Below are 24,317 nucleotides of genomic sequence, written 5' to 3' on the forward strand. Positions count from 1 at the left end.
TCAGGGATTCAGTGAGAAAGGGACTTAGATATGGAGGTGTGGGGAGTGTAAGAGAGTGGCTGGACCCCATTAACAAGTTCTCACCAAGAAACTCAGGTTTCCATTAAGGTGAGGAGGTAGCAAGAGTATTGTACAAAGCAAGTGAGGTTTTTAATAAGATTTTGCAACAGTAGAATAGAGCTGCATTTCCCTGAATGGGTTACCAGTGATGGAAGGAGATACTGAGAGCCAGGTAAATTTGGGAAAACACAAAGCCAAATTAAATTCAATGTTCCTTTACTGTAGGCTTCTCAAAGCTTTTATCTCCCTCACATGCAACCTGAATCTCCAGGTTTGGATGATGGTAAGGAGTGGATAGGGAAAACAGAAATGGGTCCAGAGGTATTTCCCATGTCTATTAGCCACAGGATCCTTAACCTTCTGAACTGCCGGAATTGGAGTTACATAGGCATCCGTAGCAGAGGTTAAAAGAGATAGGGAAGAGGAAAGTCCGAATGGATAAGGATGAGCTTAAAGGAAAGGGCAGTTTAACAGAGGGACAGTCTTCCTGGACTACGATCTGCCCACAGGCAAGTACACAATGGTGGAGTTGAGTGGCTAAGCAGAGGGACACAAAACGAGGAACAGAAGGGATGTACTGTTCACATCCCAGCGAGAACTTCATCAGAAGCTGTGCTGCCATCACAGGATCTGTTTCCTTAGATAGAGAACCTTCAGCAGGGTTATACCAATGCCAGATATGATTGTTTTTATTTGAGCAACTGCAGAAATCAAAGCAACTTGTGCTAGAATTGAGGGCTATTTCAGAAGCTCCTCTACTGATCTACTGGCCTCTAAACAAGATTCCTAGTAGCCATAGAAGATGGTAAGACAACAGGCAAATTCAGGCCCAAGAATCTTTTTGAGAAAAGTGTACCAAAAGTTTATCAGCATGTGGGCCATCTTGCTGCTTGACTGACTTGTTTTTACCCTTCACTCCTTCATTAAATTTATTCTTTGCTTTAAGATTGTCCCAAAGCAGTCGGATGGGAAAAGAACCAGAAAGGAGGCATGGGACCAAGGATGGTGAACCTCAGTGAGTGTATGGACCCTAAAAGGTATATTTTGGAAGATAGTTTCGTCAATGGGTCTTTCGCACACCATGTTCTATGAGGTCAATGGCACTGCACAGTTCAGTCCGGGGCTGCCATTCACATGAACAGTGGGTGTCATTGCTTTCTTTGCTGTCTAACTCATAATGTAAGTTTGGTTGTGGGAATTAATATTAATAATGGATATCCTGAAGGGCACACAGTTCATCTATTCATCTAGACATTCTGAATTTCGTTCTAGCTTCAAGCACAGACTCTAAGACCTGTATACCTGCAGCATGTTGTAGTCCTTTATTCATTGCCCTTTAAGTTTGTTCTGGTAGCCTGCAATGAAGGACATTATAAGAAATATTTCATGGAAACCAGTGTTGTATTTAAGGGAGAGTGGCATGGAAGAAAATCTCTGTTTTCAGTATTAGGAAAAACTTTCTTCTTAAGCAGCTGGTAGCTGGTGTGTTTTTATTTATGGACACAGTGACTTCTAGTACCAGTCAAGCTTCCGTTTTCCTCTTCACTGCCAGGAGCTTAGTATCAAATATAATGGCCTATTTCTAACAATTGCAGAGGACTACAGTGTTACGATTCTGCACAATAACCTTTCTCCTCTCCTTTTACCCTCAAACTTCATCTTATTTTTCCTTTGATCCTAATTTCCTTAGTATTTGTTTGTTTTCTCATACAGCTACTTCTATTCAAAAAGACCAAAATTGGGGTATAAATGACTGAATGACTGAATAAATAATTCTCTCATTTTCCAGATTAGCTGAGTCATCAGTGGATCTAAATCTCAAATTGATGTGTTGGAGATTGGTGCCTACTTTGGACTTAGACAAAGTTGTATCTGTCAAATGTCTGCTGCTTGGAGCTGGCACCTTGGGCTGTAATGTAGCTAGGACACTGATGGTAAGTTTTGAGGGCCAAATGGTACCTTTGAAGCTTCTCTTCCCATTTAACTATATCTGATTGCCTTCCACCCAGATGCCCTTTCCCCTCCCTCCCTCCCTCCCTCCCTCCCTCCCTCCCTCCCTCCCTCCCTCCCTCCCTCCCTCCCTCTCCCTCCCTCCCTCCCTCCCTCTCTCTCTCTCTCTCTCTCTCTCTCTCTCTCTCTCTCTCTCTCTCTCTCTCTCCCTTCCTTCTCCCTCCCCCTCAGTGTATTTTTAAATCTAAAAGGAATACATGCTTTTATTATAAGGTAAAAACACAAAGTCCCTCCATCTCTATCCCAAGCCACATTTCCCAGAATTAAGTAGACTTTATAGATTAACATGCAGTATATTTTTCCCTGAAGTATTCATAGGCATGTACAAATGAGACATTTGTCATTATTGCTGTTACTTATTTTTATGAAAATTGGATCATAGCATACTATCTATAACAGGTTTTTATTTTAAACTTAATATAAAAATAATTATGGCTCTCTTTTTATGTATTCCATATTATGCATATCTACTATTCCATTGTATGACTGCATTCTCGGTTTGTTTAAACAGTGTCAGCATATTTTTCTTTAAGAGATGATGATGGTATGAACATTTTTACACTTATATCTTTACATAGTCATAATATTATTTCTTTTGGGAAAAAGTCCTAGAAGTAGAATTGCTATAGTAATTTTTTTTTCTTCCAAAATTAAATTATCTTTCAAAACCATTATACTAGTCTCTGCTCCTAGAAACATGTGAGGAACAGAGCTTTTTATTTGCATCTCTTTAATTAGTGAGGGTGAGTCTTAAATTTTATTTCTTTTGTGAAATTTATTTCTTCTATTTATGTCCTCTGGGTTGTGTTTCTTTTATTATTTTGGAGTTCTTTTTTTTTTTTTATCATGGATTAACCTTTTTCTGTTATATGATGCAAATCTTTTTCTCAACATATTAATGTAAAGTATATTTAGCCATATAAAGATTTTTTTTTTAATTTTTGTGACTCATTATATTAGTCTTTTTCTTTATGGTTTACAGCACTCTTGTGTAAAAGTTATAAAAAGGAAAGTTATCCATTTTTCTATCACATTTTCACTTTGTTCCTTTCAGTGTTTGTTTAATATACATTTTAAAACCATATATGATATATAATAACGTCTCTTGCTTTTATCAATGAACATTGTAAACACTTTCCCAGGTCATTAAAAAGGATATCTATTAAACCTTTTACTGGCTTAGAATATGCCTTCTTGTGTGAGGGAACTTAATTTACTGGGACATTCCTCTAACGTTAGGCATTAACATTGATTCCAATTTTTTACTTAAGTGTAAACTTTATAACTTTTTACATAGCCATACATTATGTTGCAAAGAACATCTTTGTGATTACATCTTCAGACTATTTCCTAGGAAAGATTGCTGGAAGTAGGTCAAAGGATGTGTGCATTTTAAAGACTCCAGAAACATTGCCAACTTGCTTTCCAGAAAAATTATACCAGTTTATGTTCTCAACCATAAAACAGGTGTTTCACTGCCACATCCTCACCAGCATTGAGTATTGTAATTTTCTTTAATCTTTGCAGATTAGCCATTTAAACTGTGTAGCATTCCGGGAAGCCAGAAGTTAAGTGTGAAAGTCCACCTGCATGTGACTAACCCATGGCATGTTTGTAATTTATCTGGCTTTCTTCCCCCTGCCCAGCATGTCCCCAGACTACCTTCCTTGCTCTCCACTCAGCATTGCTTTAAAGTATGCAACAATACTTTAGAAATAAATATCCCCAAACTAAGCACAAGTGACTTGGATTGCTCATACTTTCATTCTCTGTCCACAGTAGATTATTTAGCTGGGTTAGTAGACAAAAAAGTTAACTGTGGACATCAAAACAAACAATTGATCTAAACTCAGGTTTTCAAAGGATGGATTCTAGCCTGTCTTTCTCAAATCCCAAAACAAATCTTGGGTCTACATTGATTGTTTCATCAGTCTAATTTAGTTTCGAGGTCCCTAATAGAAGGATATTGAAATGAGAGAGAGCAGAAACTTAGCTTTATGGCTAATCCTATCAGAGCTTCTCTTAAAATAAATCATTATGCTTATTTATGATCTACTGAAATACACATACCCCACCTCACCCCCCAAAAAGTAGGCATCCTCATTTGGTTGCAACTCTAGAGACCTCATTGTTCTCCACCATTAACTATATCTATGACTTTAGGTGAGTCACGTACCTTTTCTGGGCTTTAGTTTCCATATATGTAAAACAAAGTAATTAGGCTAAGAATTTTAGATATCCAATCCAACTTTAAAGTTGTGTGGTTCTATAAGACTTTATAAGATGAAAACTGAGAATATTGGAATCATACTCTACATTCCAGATTATTAAGGCTTTTGCCTCTTGGGGAAATAATACAAAATCTTCTACAATGTTAGTGGGAAATAACTTGTAAGTAATTTTCCCCAGATGTTAATTTAAGCTTTAAGTAAGTTTTAAGATGAGCTGTTATTTATACTTATAAAATTATTCCTTAAGGGAAAGCAACGACATTGGGGGTTATTGCTAATTTTTTAAGATAGCAACATGGACAGTTTTTATAAGACTCACCTCTAAATCTTTTTCTGGTGCCACTGTCAAAAGTAATGAATTACTGGTTAGAGCAACTCTGACATTTCTTAGTCTCATTTCTACAGGAAACCAGGCACTTGGCTATATGATTATTTTTATTTTTTAAAGGAAGTTGATATTCTATTTATAAAAAACTGAATTTACACAATTTAATTTCTGAAGTTCTGTATATTTTGAGGTCCCTAAGCTGCTCCAGAGCAAACCCATTTTAGGTATTTCAAGAGAGATACCCCGTGAAATGTTCATCAGAAACACACTATGATATCCTGTTTCCATGCAGGGGTGGGGCGTCAGACACATCACATTTGTGGACAATGCCAAGATCTCCTACTCCAATCCTGTGCGGCAGCCTCTCTATGAATTTGAAGATTGCCTCACAGGTGGCAAGCCCAAGGCCCTGGCTGCAGCAGACCGGCTCCAGAGAATATTCCCCGGAGTGGTATGTTGATGCTGTTTGGGAATGTCACAGGTTGCTCCTGTATCTTTAGTGTTTAAGTCTTGGGGAATAAGGCAGTATGGTATTAGTGAAAGACATTCAGATATCTATCACCACCAGACCTTCAACACGTGGCTGAACCCCTGTTTCCCCATCACAGAGATGGGGATTAAAAGACAAAACAAAGCTTAATATATTATTGTATAGAGAAATGAAAAAATATTTTGTAAGTTACAGTGCCTTATCTGACTTTAAGTTGAGGAATTCTGGGAGTATGTATATTTTTATATCCTGCCTTATTCCAAAGGGATTATGATGGCAGATGTGGGATACTATTTTTCCTTCTTCATCAGAATGCACAGATAGTTACTTAAAACAAGATTATTAAATTAAATTGAATATAAGTCTGTGCAGAAGAAAGATTGAACTAAATGTTTAGCTTTTTACTCTAGCTGCTTCTTATTTTTTAGTTTGATCATTTAAACACCAGATAATAGTAGACAAGTCATTCAACTCACTTGGTTCAAAATCTTGTCAGTCCCATCGTCCCCCCTCCCCCCCTGCATCATTCTGCAAAAGAGATTCTGCATCTTGCATGCTTAATCAATTTACCTGGCAGAGGTTAGATTAGTTATCTCTGAAGCATCTGCTTATACTTAAAATGCCACAAGAGACTCAGCCCTAGCTAAAAAAAAGAGAGAGAAATAGAGAGAAAGAGAGAGAGATAAAAGAGAGCCCATGTTATCAGAGTTTCTCTGTTTAGTCACTCATAATTCATTCATTTTAGATGTCTTTGCTTTAGAAGTAACTTTGATGGCTTTGTTCACTTGACCAATATATCTGAGGAATATCATTTATTGGGTTTAATTCAACAGTATTGATTGAGCACCCACTATGTATCCAGCTAGGTTATTGGATGCCAAAAGATATAAGAATAAATTACAACCCTGTCATTAAGAAGAAATATGAGTTAGATTGCTGCTGTGACAATATTGTATATCACACATTCCAACATTTTAGTAGCTTACAATTATAAATATTTATTTCATGCTTACAGGAGTGTAGGTTAACTATGGTTTAGCTGCTGGGCTCTAGGCTGGATTCCAAGCTTCAAATCGGATTCTAGTCTGCTCTGTATGTCATTATTTCAAAATCTAGGCCAAGGAGCATTAGGCATCTGATCCTGCTCTTATGGTGGAAAATGGAAGTGTAAAAGCATGGGCAAAAACTTACCATACTTATACCTCTTAAAGTCTCAGCTCAATAATAGCAATATGCCACGTCCTCCATCTCCATCGCCAAAGTAATTCACAGGGCAACATTCGAAGTCAGTGGGGTTGGTCAATACATTCTGCCTTTCTAGTGGGAGGTTCTGCAAAGTCATATGGCAAAGGGCATGGAAGAATAATTCTATTAGAGGGAGGCAGTACATAGTTGAGAAGAACAATCCAGTCTATCACTGATGAGTATTATGAACTCCCCTTAGGGTCCAGACAGATCTGGCTTTGAATTTGAGCTCTGCCACTTAATTGTTGCCTGAAATATTGGTTTACTCAAATACTAGCCATTGTCTATCAGCCAGCTCAGTCACCCCCTATTTATTTGTTTATCCTATTATTTTTTCATCAAAATATTTAAGGCCATGTGCTTGGGATTAGGAAACAAAACAGCCAAAGTTTCCTCTTCCTTATTTGGAGCTTATTGTCTGGTGGGGGAGACAGGCATTAACAACTAATTTCACAAAATATTATAATTGTAATAAGTACCAAAAGCAGGAGCTCAGTTGCCATGAGAATGTTTAAGAGGAAGGCCTGACCAAGACTACACTTCCTTGAGGAAACTAAGTCTTGTATGATGAGTAGAGTTAACTAGACTAATTGTGGCAGAGCTATCTGTGCAGACAGCTGGGGTGGTCAACAGCGTGGGCTTCTGTGGAACTGAAGGAAAGCCAGGATGGCTGAAGCACAAAGGTCAAAGAGGACAGACAAGAGGCTGAGCAAAAGCAAGGGCCAAACCATCTTGGGCCCTTAGTGATCAAGTTCACCTTCCCTTGAAAACATCAGCCCACCAAGATCAAGGCTTTCTCTGCTTTTCCATCCCTGCTGGATTATTAAGTCCTTGAGCCCAGGAGTTCAGGCCTCCTATACTTTTATCCTTCGTGCCTATTAAGTAACCCTATATAATAAAGAGCTAATATGCTAATTAGACCAGATGGCGGAAATACCTTTTCCTTCCAGAAACACCAGTGGGCAGAGGGCAGGGCTGCGGGGCAGTGAGGTTACCATTTTTTTTTTTTTTAATGCAAGGCAATAAAATTTAGAATCATAGAGCCGCAATAAAGGTTTAAAAACCCAGCTCTGAATATCTGCCTCCAACCTTGACAAGTAACTGATAATGGACTAGCTCTCCTATCATAAACAGTTATGCACCTGGAATACATAAAATGACTCTTTTTCAGACAGTGAACAGCAGGCAATGAAAGACTGTGGTCCCAGACAGAAGGGAAAGAATAAATGCTTGTCCCAACTTATTGCATAAAGGCATTTTCTGGCCCGTTTCAGAGTTCATAGGATATTCTTGGTCTTGATGAGCTGAGGAAACTGAGATCAGAATTCAGAGCAGCTAAGGTGGCTGGTATTTTTTGGACAGAGTATTGGACTTCCAGAGTTGTGCATAGAAGGAGGTCTAGATCAGCGGTCGCCAATCTTTGGGACCTCACAGATCACCAGTGGTCTGTGGACCATTGGTTGGGATAGCACCTTGATTCCGGGCATGACTCTGTAAGGCTGGAAAAAAGTACCACCATTCCTGCTGTGAGGATGGAGATACCAGAGATATAAAGCTGGGAGATATTGGATTCCCACCTATCCAGAAGGAAGAGACCTTATTGAATATTCGAAACCCTTACATGGCACCCCAGTAAGGCCATAGAATTAAACATAAAAACTAAAACTGCAAAGCTTCTAGGAGCAAGCATCTAGTGATCTTGTGATAGGCAAAGATTTCTTGGGACCCAGAATACTGACCATAATGAAAAAATGTATGACTTGGACTTGATCAAAATCTAAAATGTCTGCTTCTCAAAAGACACCATTAAGAGAATGAAAAGGCTGGCCAAAACAGAAAATACTCATAGTATGTATATTTGACAAACATTTTTATCTAGAATACATAAACAAATGGGACTACATCAAAATAAAAAGCTTTTTTACAGCAAAAGAAACCATCAACAAAACAACAAGAAAGCCCACTGTGTGGGAGACCATATTTGCAAATGTTACCACTGATAAAGGTTTAATCTCCAACATCTATAAACAGCTTATACAACTAAATAAAAGGAAGATGAATGATCCAATTAAAAAATGGGCAATGGATCTAAATAGAATATTTTCAAAAGAAGACAGAAGGAAAGCCAAAAGGCACATGAAAACATGCTCAAAGTCACTAATTATCCGAGAGATGCAAATCAAAACAACAATGCGGTACCATCTCACACCTGTCAGAATGGCCAACATCAACAAATCAACAAACGACAAGTGTAGGCGAGGTTGTGGAGAAAAAGGAACCCTCGTGCACTGCTGGTGGGAATGCAGACTGGTGCAACCACTGTGGAGAACAGTGTGGAGTTTCCTCAAAAAACTGAAAATGGAACTCCCATTTGACCCAGTAATCCCACTCGTAGGAATATATCCCAAGAAACTAAAAACACCAATCAGAAAGGATATATGCACCCCTATGTTCATAGCAGCACAATCTACAATAGCTAGAATCTGGAAACAGCCTAGGTGCCCGTCAGCAGATGATTGGATCAAAAAACTATGGTACATCTACACAATGAAATATTGCTGCCATAAAAAAAATAGGAATTCTCATCATTTGCAGCAACCTGGATAGAACTAGAGAACATCATGCTGAGTGAAATAAGCCAGTCAATAAAAGAGAAATACCACATGGCCTCACTCATTTATGGACATCAAAAAACATTATAAACTGACAAACCAAAAAATAGATATAAAGACAGTAAAGCAACAAGCAGACTGTAAAATTACAGCGGGGAGAGTAGGGAGATCTGGGGGAGGTAAGAGATCAACCGAAGGACTTGTATACATGCATATAAGTACAACTAATGGACACAAAACTCTGGGGAGGGAGGGTATGTGGGGGGGGGGCAATGTTAAAATATGTACACAGATAATAATTTAATAAATACAAAAAAACAACAACAACAAAAAAAAAACACAAAGGCAGTGGGGTTGGTCAATACATTCTGCCTTCCTAGTGGGGATTGACTGGGAAGGGGCTCAAGAGCATGTTCTGTATCTTTACAGGTGTGTTACAATGGTTAACCTGCAGTTTTTTAAAACTCGCTGAACTATACACTTGAGATTGGTGCATTTCACCCTATCTGTAAATTATATCTTGTCCCCTAGCCACACAATTGATCATCTGGGGAGTTTTAGAAAATATTGGTGGCTGAGAGATTCCAGTTTAAATGGACAAAGGAAAAGCCCGGAATTAGGAATGGATGGTGCTGGAGAGCATTATGTTATGCAAAATAAGTCAGTCAGAGAAAGATAAATATTACATGATCTCACTCATTTGTGGAATATAATGAACAACATAAACTGATAAACAAAAATAGATCCAGAGACAGAGAAGCATCGATCAGACTGTCAAATCTCAGAGGGAAGGTAAGGGAGGGTGGTTGGGAGAGATCAACCAAAGGATTTGTATACAGGCATATAAGCATAACCAATAGACACCGACACCAGGGGGGTGACGGCATGAGTGCGGGTGGGGGTAGGGCAGTGGGGGGATAAGGACACATTTATACCTTAATCAATAAATAAAATTTAAAAAAAACACACACACAACTCTCTGGGCAGTTCCTGTGTTGAGCACCTGCCCCCTAGTAGTCAGTATGCATTATAGAGACTGGTCATTCCACTGTCTGGCTGAAATCGACTCTCTGACATCCCCCAAAGGGTCCCAGTTTGTGAGAGGACGAGGCCAGGCCGAAGGACCCAATTGGTGCATGAGCAGGGCTGGAGGGAGGTTGGGCAGCCAGAGAAGGACCATGGGGGTGTTCCAGGGCATGTCTGGCCCATCTCAGTCCCAATCGGCTGGACTCCAGCAGCAATCTAACCTATTGGTTGGAACATCTGCCACTTTGTGGTCAGGGCATGTCATAGTGACTGGTTGACCAGTCAACTGTCTGCCCCCTGGTCGTCAGTGTACATCACAGTGAGCAGTTGAGCAGCCTTAGCATATTACACTTTGATTGGTTGAACGGCCAACTAAACGACCCGAACTCTTAGCAAATTAGGCTTTTATTATATAGGATAGATTAGCATTAGTATTGAGTAATTATGCTTCAGTCTTGGTGACAGTAAAATACCTAAATAAAACCTGTTTGGACCAAGTTACCACCATTTAATATACTTTGTCAATTATAAGACAGTAAGTTATCATCACCATTGTCAACATTATTACTGTGGTTGTTGCTTTTCTTATTGTTTTTTATAGTACTTCCTAGATGTACCATACTTAATGGATGAACGAATGAGGTCCTAAGAATTGTCTTTGTGCTGTTTTCATTGTTCAAGTGGACTTGTTTTGAATGTTTATTCTTTCTGAAGTCCTTTCTTTCTGCCTGGAGTTCCTTCCTGCTTTGCTTGCCACTTTTTTTTCTTTTTAATTTTTTAAAAAATTGTTGCTGTTGTCACTATTGTCCCTTTCTTGAATTCCATAGATTAGATTTAAAGTTTAAGATTAGGAGAAAAATAGCTACAGTATACAAAATAGATTTTCCTTTGTAACAGGACCTACTTGCCCTGATCCCTGAGTTATTTTTCTAGTAGGTAAGGGGTTTTGGCAAAGGAATGAAAAAACGATGTTTTCACAAACTTCCCTGTGGCCAGCTCTATCAGGGGATTAAGAGCGCAGTTTGTGATTCCAGAACAATTTATTTCTATGAAAAGTTAATGTCTCCAGCTTCTTTGGCACCTATATGTCTCGCTGTTAATCTGCCAAGACACTCTGGGGCCCACAGGGGGCAAATGGTAAATTTCAGAGCTATGTTAAAGCCCCTGTGAAAAACATTAATCCCCACCCTTGAAGAAAGCCCAGGTCACCAGCCAACTTCTATTTTTTGGACAGAGCAGGCGGCTTCACTTTACTACCACATGCTGTTATCAACTCTCCCCTTCCCCCCATCTTAACTCCCTCACCTTCCAAACAAATATCTGCACAGTAATAAATAGATTTATAGATTTTTCTGGCTGAAGTTAGCAAGTATGGTTTTGGGTTTTAAAGTGTGTGTTTTTTAAGTGTGAATAACCCTGAGAAGACTAAGGCAAGACTAGCAGTCATTCTGATCTTACGTGAATTTATTAAATAAAATGATTTTTGTTATAACATCCCATTTGGAGATGTTATACACTAAGAAAATGGAGAGAGGGCAAGCTGGAAACAAGTCAGAAGAGACAGCTCTACTGGGGCAGAAGGGATTTGTACAGGCAGAGCACACTTGGATGAAGTTTTTTGGCCTCAGATTTAAAGGAAGAGCAAAAGATAAACAGTTATCTCAGGATTCTTGCCTCATTTAGGAAGTGCCCCTACAACCCACTTTGAAACTAGTATCCATAGTTCTCTGTTTGCTGCTTTATCCAGATTTAGGGACCCTGTGGTGACAGCCAAGGAGGTCTAGGATATAGACGTAATGAAGCTTGACAGCACAGGTAGCAAAAGAAGAAAGCAGCAAAATTATGCATGGAGAAATTGCTAGTTGCAAGTGACCATACATACATGCTTGTAGCTTGGGGAGACATGGGCTCTGAGATACTAACTATACTTCCGCTTCAGACATCTGTATATCTGGGTGTTTCCCTAGAATGCCAGAGGGTTCAACATGAGCATCCCCATGCCTGGACATCCAGTGAACTTCTCCAACATCACTCTGGAGCAAGCCCGCAGGGATGTGGAGCAACTGGAGCAGCTCATTGAAAGCCATGATGTTATCTTTCTGTTGATGGACACCAGGGAGAGCCGGTGGCTTCCTGCCGTCATTGCTGCGAGCAAGAGAAAGGTAAAGGTGCTGGGGCTTTTGTCTCTGGTTGTGATTTAATGCACCATCATCCTAGAGGAAGAAGTCCTCAGTCCACCTTCTCTCCAGAAAATACATGTGCTTTATGTCTGACACCGTGCAAAAGGGCTTCCACTGCAGATTATCTGCCTCTCAACCATCATCCAACATAATAGTTATCCTTCACTGTTTTAATTTTCATAGCCCTTTGGGGTACTCTATATTAACCCTTTGCACTCCGAACCATTCTGGACATTGGCTACCAGCTACTTGACGCTACTTTGTGGCGGAAACGTGCGTTGAAATAACTCAATTCCCCGTAATCACTAATAAACTGCAATGTCCCCTGAGAGGGGACATCTGAGTGATATGCTAGAATTCTGATGTCCCCTGAGAGGGGACAGCGGCGTGCAAAAGGTTAGAAAAGGTACTCACACAAAAATGTAAGCTCCAAGGAGGTCTTATTCACTACTATTTGGTCAGTGACACATTCACTTATTTTGATGGCTAAATAAATCATGGTGCATACCAAGTGATGGAGTAATATGCAACCAATCATGGTTATGTTTCAATGAATTTTTAATAACATGGGAAATTCTACATTATGTTAAATGAGCAAGATAAAGTGCTATGTATATATTTTATGTCAATTATGCTTAAATATAAATGTTTATGTCTATGTCTGTTTATCAAGTGGGGAGGAAGCAAGAAGAAGGGAGGAAGGGGGAGAGAGGGAATGGGAGATAAAAGGAAAAATAATAGGAGGAAATTCCCCAAATTATTATAGTAACTAGTTTAGCTGTGTTTGTTTTTTGTGTGTTTTCTTTTCTAGTATTGTTTCTTCCCCCCCCCCCCCCCAACTTTCTAAATAACCAGAAATTTGAGAGAATAAGCTAAATTACAACTAAGGGAAGTTCTCATAGTATAAGTAAAAATAAAATTTATTCTTAAAAATCTATGTAAATGGTGAATTGTATAGTATATAAATTATATCTCAAAGCTATTATGAGAAAAATCTATGTAGACATGACAGACCATAGAATAATGGTGGAAAGAAGGTGTTTAGGAAATATCAAAATGTGGTTTTATACACCTACCTTTTACTAGCTAAGTGACTTTGAGTAAGTTATAGAGGTAACCTCTCTGACTTTCATTATCCTCATATTTAAATAGAAAATGTTTACTGGGAGTTTTAAGTGAAACTGAAAGAAAAAATGTATGTAAATCATTTGTCAAATATTTTGCATTTAATAAGCCCTCAGTGTTGGGTAACTTTTACCAACATTATCTTCTATTATCTAATTACACTCATGCAGATACTTACAAAATACATTTTAAAAGTTGACCAAATATGAAATTAACCATGTTTTAAAATATGCGTCTCTTTAATTCTAGTCTTTTATTCCTTGACAGCTGGTCATCAATGCCGCCTTGGGCTTTGACACATTTGTTGTCATGAGGCATGGCCTGAAGAAACCTAAGCATCAGGGCGCTGGAGACTTGTGTCCCAGCCACCCTGTGGCACCTGCAGACCTGGGCTCGTCGCTTTTTGCCAACATTCCTGGTTACAAACTTGGCTGTTATTTCTGCAATGATGTGGTGGCCCCGGGAGATGTAAGTGAATTTCTTTGTGTTTCCAAATATTTCCTATAGCTGTCTTGTCCATTAGACTAAAGAGACTCATCTCTTTCCTTTATGACTATTGAAATATTTGTAAATAGTCATAAAGGAAATTTATGACTTTTTCATAATTTTCTGCACTGTAAGCCTTCATTGGCATCATCAACTGTGTACAGCTTTTCCCTGTTCACCAATAAAAATGCAATGACAGACCATTTTTGTGCAAAGCCCAACAAGAAAATATAGGATGGACCAGTCCCTGTCAGTGCATAGCACTGTCTCTTGTGTGTATCTTACTGAAGAGAGATTAAATGGGGAGTAAGACCCAGATTTTAGTGCTGGCTTAGACACTGCCTCATGGGGTAGTATCAAAATAAGTTTTTTAGGCTACATGTGCTTCTGCAGAATGGGGCTATGGCTCATAGCTGGTCAGATTTAGCAAGTAAAAATACAAATTCCCTGTTAATTTTTAATTGCAGGTAAATAATAATATTGTAGTATAAGTATGTCCCATGCAGTATTCAATATCTGCTCACACTAAAAAAGTATTCATTGTTTATTTAAAATTCAAATTTAACTGGTGCCTGGCCAGTGTGGCTCAGTACTTGAGCATCAGCCTACGAACTAGGAGGTCACAGTTCGATTCCCAACCAGGACATATGCCTGGGTTGTGGTCACCATCCCCAGTGTGCAGGAGGCAGCCAATCAATGATTCTCTCTCATCATTGATGTTTCTTTTTCTCTCTCCTTTCCCTTCCTCTTTGAAATCAATAAAAATATTTTTTTTAAATATAAAAAAAGAAAAGAAACTATATTATTTGAGGCTGAATGTTCTTTGCCAACAGTGAGCATGTGGTTATGTTGTATAACTTTATCATGGAGGAGTTTCATGTTTCAGACAGTCAGAGTCGAGTGAAATAGACCTTTTAGCACATGTCAATGATTGTCTCTCTGTAGTCAACCAGAGACCGGACCTTGGATCAGCAGTGCACTGTGAGTCGTCCAGGACTGGCCATGATTGCAGGAGCCCTGGCAGTGGAATTGATGGTTTCTGTGTTGCAGCATCCAGAAGGGTGAGTTGGGTATTTAAACAAAGAAAGTTTTTGTGTCTCCTTGGCCTTTTCGCAGCCTGACTCTTCTGAGAATTGTGTTGCTCTTTCTGTCCTCAAAAAATAAGACTAAAACAAAACAAAACAAAACAAAAAACAAAAAACTGGTGTGATTTTTTGGCCTTGAAGAACTTGTCATGCAATCTTTGGAGCTACATCTCCACGTCCTTTTGGATTTGAACTTTCCTAGTTCAGTTTGGTGACTGATACAGAAGAATAAAAATTTTGGTACGGGCATTAGGACCTTCATGCTTTTATTTTATTAGTGACTTTTACCTCCTTAGCCCTGAACATGTATATCACATATGATAGGAATTGTATTTGGCTGTATAATACAGAGATCTGTCTTCAGTACCTTAGCCAAACAGGGCTTTATCTTTCTTATGTAGCAGGAGCTCAGAGGAAGGCAGTCCAGGGCTGGTACAAAGGCTCTGTTATGCTCTCAGGGACTCAAGTTCCTTCTTGTCATTCACTAGCCACTCTTTGCTTTCTTTCTGATGCTTGTCACCTTGTGGTTAAAAATAATAATGATAATAATAATAATAATAATGATGGCTGCTTTACCTTCAATGTTGTTTCTGTGTTATAGTTAAGAAGAAAGGCACTGGCCTGGTAGCTTAGTTGGTTAGAGTGTCATCACAATACACTAAGGTTGCGAGTTTGATCCCCTGTCAGGGCATATATAAGAATTGACCAATGAATGCATGAACAAGGGGAACAACAAATTGATGTTTCTCTCCTCTCTCTCTATACCCTTCATTGCTCTCTCTTCTCCTTTCTCACTCTAAAATCAATAAATGAAAATTTTTTTAAAAAGAAGAAAGAAATGAACAAAAGATAAAAGTTGTACTTAGCTGAGGCTTGCTCATCTTTTAAAGAGCCTTCTTGGAAGACCTATTCATTGATTCTAACTTCAGTATCACATGACCTTTCACTCTTAGCTCAAGGAACTCTGACAGTTGCCTTGGCTGGGCACATTGCCTCTCTGAATAGAACTGTGATAAGATAGAAGTGGAGAATGGATGTTGGTTATATAAAATATATAAGTATATAAAATTATATATAAAAATTTATATATATAAATATATAAAATTATATATAAATATATACAAATATATAAAATTCTGTATATATTTTAATCCCGAGAAGATGTTGTGATTGTTTTACTAACATTTTCCTTTCTGTTACTTTTAATTTCTTTTCTGACTTTAAGCTTCCAGCCAAGGGCATTTTCTTTCTTCCTGAAGAATACCTTTTATTATCCTTTACAAATGCTAGCGACAAATAAATCTGTTTATATCTGAAAATGTCTTTGTTTTATTTTTAAGTTTAAAATACATTTTTGCTATGTATAAAATTCTAGATTGAATTTCAACATGTGGAAAGTATAGTCCTATTGTCTCTGACTACCTTTTTCTTTTTCTTTTCTTAATATATTTTATTGATTTTTTACAGAGAGGAAGAGAGAGGGATAGAGAGTTAGAAACATCAATGAGAATCATCTGTCAGCTGCCTCTTGCACACCCTCTACTGGGGATGTGCCCACAACCAAGGTACATGCCCTTGACCGGAATCGAACATGGGACCTTTCAGTCCGAAGGCCTACGCTCTTATCCATTGAGCCAAACCGGTTTCGGCTACCTTTTTCTTTATTGCAGAATTAGGAATTTATCCCATTGCTGATCCTTTGATACAATTTGATTTTCTTTTTCTCCTCTTCCCCCCAGTTGTTTTTAAGCTTTTCTCATTATGATTGGGTTTCAGACTTTGAACTATGATATATGCCTACTGTATTTATTCTGATTGTGTTTCCCATAGCTTCTTGAATCCATGTCTTGATGTTTTTCATCTGTTGTGGAAAATTCTGAGCTATTATCTGTTAAAATATTCTTCTGCCCCTTCTCTCATGCTTCTTTCTTTTGAGTCTCCAATTGCATGACAGTTAGAATCATCTATACTCTTTTCTGTATTTTCCATCATTTTGCCTTTCTTTGCTTTGGTCTGGCTTATCTTCCAACTTACTAACTCATTTTTTTTTTTTTTTTTCTGTTTCTAATGTATGCTAAAACCATCCACTGGTTTTTAGTTTCATTATTAAATGTTTTATTTCAGAATTTCAATTTTATCTTATTTTACACATTTCTTGTTCTCTCCTAAAATTGTGATTTTGGTCTTTTTCATTCTTTGATAACATTTAACTATGTTTTTCTTTAAGTTCTTATCAGTTGTCTCTCTTATCTGGATCTCCTATGGGTCTTTTTTTATTGTCTATTGTTTTCTTTGGCTTTTGGTTGTGTATTGTCTCCTCATAAACTGGGTGTTTTAGTGTGTGTGTGTGTGTGTGTGTGTGTGTGTGTGTGTGTTTTAAGAAAACCTTTTTATTATGGAAAATTCAAACATATGAAAGAAGATATATACATAAAATAATAATCCCCTAGTATACAGTATCCAACTTCAATAATTACCAACACATGGCCAGTCATTATTTACCTATACTGCTCTCCATGTTTTCTCCTCCTCAAAATGGCTTATTTTAAATCAAATTCAAGACATAACATGTTATTCAGAAAAATTGTATCTTTTTAGTATATATGTCACTTTTTTATTTTATTTTTTAATATATTTTTATTGATTTCAGAAAGGAAGGGAGAGAGAGATTGAAACATCAATGATGACAGAATGCTGCCTCCTGCATGCCCATACTGGGGATCAAGCCTACAACCAAAGGCATGTGCCCTTGACCGGAATCAAACCTGAGATCCTTCAGTGCGCAAGCCAACACTTTATCCACTGAACTAAACCAACTAGGGCTATGTAACTGTTTTTACATTTAAAAAAATTAAAGGCAATTTCTTAATATCATTACATGTCCAGTTAGTACTTAAATGTCTCACTTCCTTGAATCTGCTTGGTTATTTGTTTGTTTGTTTATTTATTTATTTATTTATTTACAGAGAGAGGGAGGGAGAGGGAGAGAAATAAAAACATCAGCTGCCTCCTGCACACCCTCAACCAGAGATCGAGCCTGCAGCCTGGGCATGTGCCCTGATTGGGAATCAAACCAGCGACTTCCTGGTACATGGGTCGATGCTCAATTACTGAGCCTCACCAACTGGGCTGCTTGGTTATTTTTGATTGAGTATTGGACATTATACCATATATGAACATTTATAGAGATTATGTGATTTACATTTCCTTCTGGCAGACTGGTAGGCCAAGTGGATTATCAGTCCTAGAATTCCTAAATGTAATTAGTATTTGTCTATTTCTGGTTCGCCTTTGCTCTGAGGATGTAGCCCCAGCTCAAAGCTCAGGATATTTCCCATGGTTCCTCCTTTTTGGCAGACCTCAAACTGTAGTTTTCCTTTTAGCCCCATGAGTCTGTCAGTATCTCTGTTCAGCTTCTGATCCTATGCCTACCAACCCTTTTTTGAGGTTGGCAGTCACTTTATGGAAGAAAGCTTCTCTTGCAAATACTTGGTTTACTTCTATGGGCTTCTCTCCTCTCACAGATCTTGGTGCTGCAATTCTTCCATACCTTGGTAGCTCTCTGGGCTTACATATAAGAGGAAATAGATGAGTAGGTTGGTATTCTTTGTTTCAGTTTGACCTTGGGCCTTTTAGTCAATATGTTTAACACATTGTATATATTTTATATTAAAGATACAAAAATTAGCACAATTATAATATGGATCCTGTACCTTCTCCAAGCAAGGAAAAGATCTTACTTTATGAGTTACAATAGAATTAATTCATCTTGTAATAAAAGTGAGGCAAAATTGAATTAACTTTAAAAATTAATTTTAAAGAGAAAGTAGTAGCCTCCTAACAGGAAATATCTGGGGGGGAAATCTTAGAGAGCTGGTTCTAGGGTTTCCTGACACTGACCCCTCTGTCTGCCGTGTTTCACCTGGTTGTGGGCTGAAATTAGGTCCTGTTTTGCATGTCTTCTGCACTGTTAGCAAACACATCCTTGTTCAGGAAGGAATGTACTCATTCTCCTGCCCAATTAGTTCCTCACTCTTCTTTCTCCTTTCTCCACTTTGGTAGCATTTACATCAGCTCAAGAAGTTATGGTTGGAAAGTTTTCCATTTCAAATTCCAATATGAAAATGTGCGGTGGTGTTTTATAAGACTGTCTCGGAATAAGCAAGTTATTGTAACCAAACATTGTGCCCGGCAATTTATCTAACTTATTTCTCATTTATTTCTCACAACCATATTATTTCCGTTTTATAGGTGATAGACCTGAAATACAGAGAAGTTAAAGAAACTTCTGGTCTTTCTGACTCCAAAACTCAAGCATTTTTTTTTTTAGTACTGTTCCACCTTCCCTGCCAGGGAAATCAGTTCTACGCTGTCTACCAAGGGGCTTTTGGTTATCCTTATAAATCCTACATGGACTGCCTCCAGATCACCCTCACATGTGTTAACATAAACTTTTATTAAATGAGCTACTCTAATCATTTCCTTTTCTCAGGGGCTACGCCATTGCCAGCAGCAGTGATGACCGCATGAATGAGCCTCCAACCTCTCTTGGGCTTGTACCTCACCAGGTTAGTGATTTGGAAATGAAATCACAATTCTGGACCTGATCTCAGGGGAAAGTATGAAGGGTAACTTTACATGTCATCAGCCCCAACCATCTCTTCTTCACCCTTCATACCCTCTAGCCTCCCTGGAATTTCAGCGAGAGTGCTTTCTGATCACTAGGAAAGGATCCCATTCTGCAGATGGTGACAGAATGAAACCACGAACAAGCAGCATTACCCAGCGTCTTTGATGCATTTAGCATGTTGAATAGCAGTCTCATAATGGAGGAAACAAAGAAAGAACGGGCTTTGGAATCAGCCAGACAGAGGTTTAAATAATAGCTCTGTAGTTATTAAGATGGTCTTCGTTGGTCAAGTCACTAAACTTCTGTGAGCCTAAGTTTTCTTATCTATAAAATGGAGACAGTGGTATCTACTTCATTATAGAGATAAACAATGATATATAGAAAGGGCTCCGCAACAGTGAGTGCCTGTCACAGCCCCTCAGTAAATATGCCTGCTATGTTTGTTGCTGTTGTTTGTTATTATTATTAACTCCATAGCCAAATACAAAGCCTTTATAAGCAGGTTTAGAAAATGTGCAGCATCAACAAAAAATGAGGTGTATTTTCAGGAAAAGAATCTGAAGCATCCTAAAAAAGATCCACTGAGAGCAAAAAAGAAAAAAGTAGTGGAATGAAAATTTAAAATTCATCTTGTCTTTTTAGTAATTCTCTTATTCTGTCTTTGGAGGAATGAAGAGATTTTCTAGTCTTAAGTTTTGGAAATCATTTCTCTAGGTTTCATGTGTGCAGTCAGTTTATAACAGGCAGGCTGTTTTTGTGCATGAAGTGGTGATAGTGTCCGAGAGTCTTTTGAGGACAGACATATAGATCAGTACAGAGAGCAGGGTCCATCTCTCTCTGCATCCCCTCTGCTTGCCTCCTCTCACCTGGGACAGCCCTATCATTTTCCAGTTAAAGATGAGAATCAGGAGAAGGAAAATTACTTGCCCGCAGTCATAGAGTAAGATAGTGGACAAGCTGCAGTCCAGACCTAAACTTGGCACTCTGACCAGTGCTCTTTCAGAGATTTTGTGAGTGGAGAGAGCCCTGACCTACACATTGGAAGAGTTAGCTTCAGATCACTCCTGCAGCCCTCTTACATGGAGTCACCCTCCATAGACCTGTGTTAGCTTCCTAACCATCCCTGAGCCTCACTTTTCATCTCAGTAAAAGGTGCTTTACCTAGTGTCCAGAATTGTCTATTACAAGGCTTTGTAAACCATAGGACACTGTACCAGCCTGCCTTACAGAGGTGGCATTTATTTGAAATGCATGTGCTAATCTTTTCTACAGAAACATTTCCAGTAGTACCCAACAGACATTATAATAACCTTCCATCATAAGGAAGTGGTCTTCCAGAGCCCACCTCTGCTCTTCACACTATCCTATCTCATTCGAATCCCTACCCTCTTCTCTTTCTCGTGTCTCCTCCTCTTTCTTCTGACCTTGAGATGTGCCATTACAGATTTTATACTGAAAAGGGACTTCATTAAATATTCAGTCATGCCCCTGCACTGGTTTCCTTCTTTAAGTCTTTTTTTGTTAAATTACCTCAGTTGTAGTTTTCTCTGTGCTAAGGCCAGAGGCCAAAACAGTCTCTTTATAGAAAGGATCCAGTGTCAAAATGCATGTGCCCATGTTTTTAAAGTACTATGGCAACTAATCCCTCTCAGTGTTATTTATTCCCATTGAGCCTTGAAATTGTTTGCCATTCATCAACTCCTCTAGCTCTTTCTCCTGGTTTTCAAATATATGCAGGATTATTTTGGCTATCTCTTCATTTGGCCTTTTCAAAGGCTAAAGAATAATGCAGCCATATATGGGGAAAGCCCAGTGTGTGTGTGTGTGTGTGTGTGTGTGTGTGTGTGTGTGATTACTTGCTTACGTTATTTCAAATTTGAGCCTTTATTTTTAGCTACTTTCTATAAAAAGAAAGTGGAGAAAGAACTTGAAAATTATTAAGCAGGGTTGTGTGTTCCCTACTTATTGGCTTTACATTTCTTCTTTTGTGTGTGTTTTTTTAAGTGGAGTCTATTTATGCAACTGTGTTTTGGTTAGGCGAACATCCTTTCCACAAAAACACGGGGCTGTGTTGCAATGCCCTGTTGCAGACTCAGCATTTCCCTCATCCTCTTCCTGGCTCTCCGAGACTAATGGTTTCCTGTTGGAGAGGAATTCTGTCAACTGCTTTGTGTGCTTTTTACAGAGAATGACCAGTGATGTTTCCTGGGCTCCTTTTCCTCAATTCCCAAAGGAGAGTGTTTATTAGTTGACCCTGTGGAAGGAGCTGTAGTAGGAAAGAGATAGTCCTTGGACAGAGCATCACAGGGCCCCCCACCAGAAACTCATTGTGTAATCCGGGGGAAGATGCCTAAGTAGCCTGCACTCATTGTGTCTCTGCTCTCTTCCGCCCCTGACCTGGAAGACTTAAAATTTTCTTTGTTGATCTCTCTGTGGGACCATAACCAGAATTTAGCCCATCCAAAGATTGACCAAGTGCAAAAAGAGGCTTGATTAGGCCCTGAAATTCAGTGATATTCAACCTGGGGGGAGAAAAGGGAGGAGAGCTTCTCTTACTCGATTTGAAAACCGTGAAAAAGCCATTTGAAGGTGAGAAAATAGGCTTATGGGTTTGTTCTTTTTTAAAGTCTCTGGCACAGTATACACGAATGGGATTCTGTAAGCAGCAAGTATAAGCCACTTTCTGTCTACAAAGAGTGATTTTTTAATTTGTCATTATTTTTTTGATGTATAAAAGACATAGAGAATCACACAAATCCTTAGGTTTACAGCTTTATTACAAAGCAAACACTCATGCACCCAGCAGACAGATAAAAATAAAAGGTTATCAGGTATTCCCAAAGCCCCTCTCCTGCTTCTTCTAATTATTGTTGCCTCCTTCCTACACACAGGCAAGCAGCTCTTGACTCAACACCATGGGAGACTTTTGTTTAATTTTGCACTTTCTGTAAGTGAAACCATAAGGTTTGTACTCTTTGGAATCTGAATTCTTTTGTAGAGAGAACTTTTTCATTGTAGATTGTAGCATAGTATTATTCCCTCTGTGTCCCATCAAGTGGGATTTTTTTTTTTTAAAGGTCTTTTCCTGGCTCCTGGGTGGTGGCTGAGTACCTTGACGCCAGACTCTTTTTCCTAGTTCTTGGGTGAGAGGCACAGTTCAGGAACTATAAAATGGATAGGCTACTCCTGGTATCTCCAGGAAGGTGATTTGCATGCTGGCGAGAGATTCTGAATGTGACAGAAATTAGCTCCCTGTGAAGCTGCTGATCATTTGGCTGGACATCCACTAAAGAATGAAAAAACAATGTGGCAGTACAGCAGTCATTCAAACACTCTGGTCATTAATATTGCAGTCCTGGTTTTATCCCATTTGTGGACTAGGCAGTGCACGTCTTTTGTCTTTGGGTGAATGCACTCTTGGTTCTCAAGTACTGATGAATAAAGACCCTGAATGTGTATGTTCTTCCTTGGAGTTTGGACTTGCCAAACACATGATTCTCTCAGGCTCTTGAATTCTTGCTTCAGAAAAGTAGAACAAAGCCTAAACTAGGACAGGACCCTGGGAGGGACCTGACTTGGGAAATCTCTAAGGAGGCAAATGCTGAGATAGAGCTTGGTCTTTCTAGCCAGGCCTTGGACTAGTTATTTGACGTCTCTGCAGAGGCTATGCCCCACAAATCCTCAGGCTTTTATCTTTTGATGGGTCTCTTTACCGTGCTCAGAAATGCTTATCTCAGTGTGTGTTTAGGGATGTGGACAGACTGCCTAATGATAAACAAGGTTAAACAGATAAGTGATAAGAGCGTATTTCCTGAGTTATACCCAAGAAAAGGAATCTCCTTCCTCTTCCTGTTCTATATCCCTCAAATTGATGACTGGAAATGGCAAGAAAAGTGGACAGTCCAAAGGTCCGCTATCTTACAATATCAGCTGCTGTGGTTTATAACCTACTCATCCTCCCTCCCTCCATTCAATTCCTTCTACAAATGATCCTCAAACACTGACTCTGTGCCAAGCACCACTCAGTCAGAGTAATTGGCACTGGATCACCATTTACTTTTGGAGTCATCTGAGGTGTTAGATGTACCCATTTGGATGTGGTGGAATCTGTTCCGGGGGGGTGGCATCTGAATAAGGATCTGGTTACAAGACCAACAATGTCTGGGCTTCATGTGTGAGACCCTAGAAGAAGAGAGGATTCCCTTTTCTTGGTACACAAAGGAAAGGATAAAATACAGATAGTGTCAGAGTTCGAAAGCATCTCAGGTAGCATCTTGTCCCAAAAGAACTTGGGTATAACTTTATTAGTTGAAGGATGTTACTTGTGCCCCAGGATATGATTGCTCTCCTGATGAGGCTGTTTTGTTTGAGAGGTCCCACATGCAAGCCAGTCAGGAGGCTATTATGGTCATCCAGATCTGATTAGAATCCCAGCTTTGCCTCTTAATTTTATTTTCACCCATTTGTTCATTAGTTCATTTTACAACAAGATTTGAAGCCGCTCTTGGCACTTGTTTTTGTGTGACCTCTCTAAACTTCATATCTTTCATCAGTAAAATGGGGATAGTCCTATGCAAATGGACTGAATGGCAGAACGACCAGTTGCTATGAGGTGCACTGACCACCAGGGGGCAGACGCTCAATGCAGGAGCTGCCCCCCACACACCCCACCCCCGGTGATCATTGCACTCCCACAGGGGGAGCGCCACTCAGCCACAAGCTGTGCTGATGGCCGGCGAGCGCAGTGGTGGTCGTAGGAGCCTCTCCAGCCCACTCCCTGCCCCTGAGTGCACAAATGTTGTGCACTGG

At 39.1% G+C, this 24,317-nt stretch overlaps 1 protein-coding gene across 5 annotated transcripts in view; it reads left to right on the forward strand.

Moving 5' to 3' along the window:
- The window catches only part of ATG7 (autophagy related 7), a 207,356-nt gene that overhangs the window by 43,211 nt on the left and 139,828 nt on the right, over window positions 1–24,317 (forward strand). For 3 of the 5 annotated variants that reach the window (XM_036431130.2, XM_036431129.2, XM_036431128.2), the window contains exons 10-16: window positions 1,007–1,097; window positions 1,850–1,994; window positions 4,922–5,080; window positions 11,970–12,164; window positions 13,575–13,775; window positions 14,739–14,854; window positions 19,371–19,446. In XM_036431130.2, coding sequence (XP_036287023.2) covers window positions 1,007–1,097; window positions 1,850–1,994; window positions 4,922–5,080; window positions 11,970–12,164; window positions 13,575–13,775; window positions 14,739–14,854; window positions 19,371–19,446 — 983 coding nt within the window. The remainder of the gene's footprint in view (window positions 1–1,006; window positions 1,098–1,849; window positions 1,995–4,921; window positions 5,081–11,969; window positions 12,165–13,574; window positions 13,776–14,738; window positions 14,855–19,370; window positions 19,447–24,317) is intronic. The other 2 variants (XR_004986815.2, XR_004986816.2) reach the window with 1 other exon arrangement.

This window comes from Pipistrellus kuhlii, unplaced genomic scaffold (genome assembly GCF_014108245.1).
Source record: "Pipistrellus kuhlii isolate mPipKuh1 unplaced genomic scaffold, mPipKuh1.p scaffold_m20_p_11, whole genome shotgun sequence".
Taxonomy (NCBI): domain Eukaryota; kingdom Metazoa; phylum Chordata; class Mammalia; order Chiroptera; family Vespertilionidae; genus Pipistrellus; species Pipistrellus kuhlii.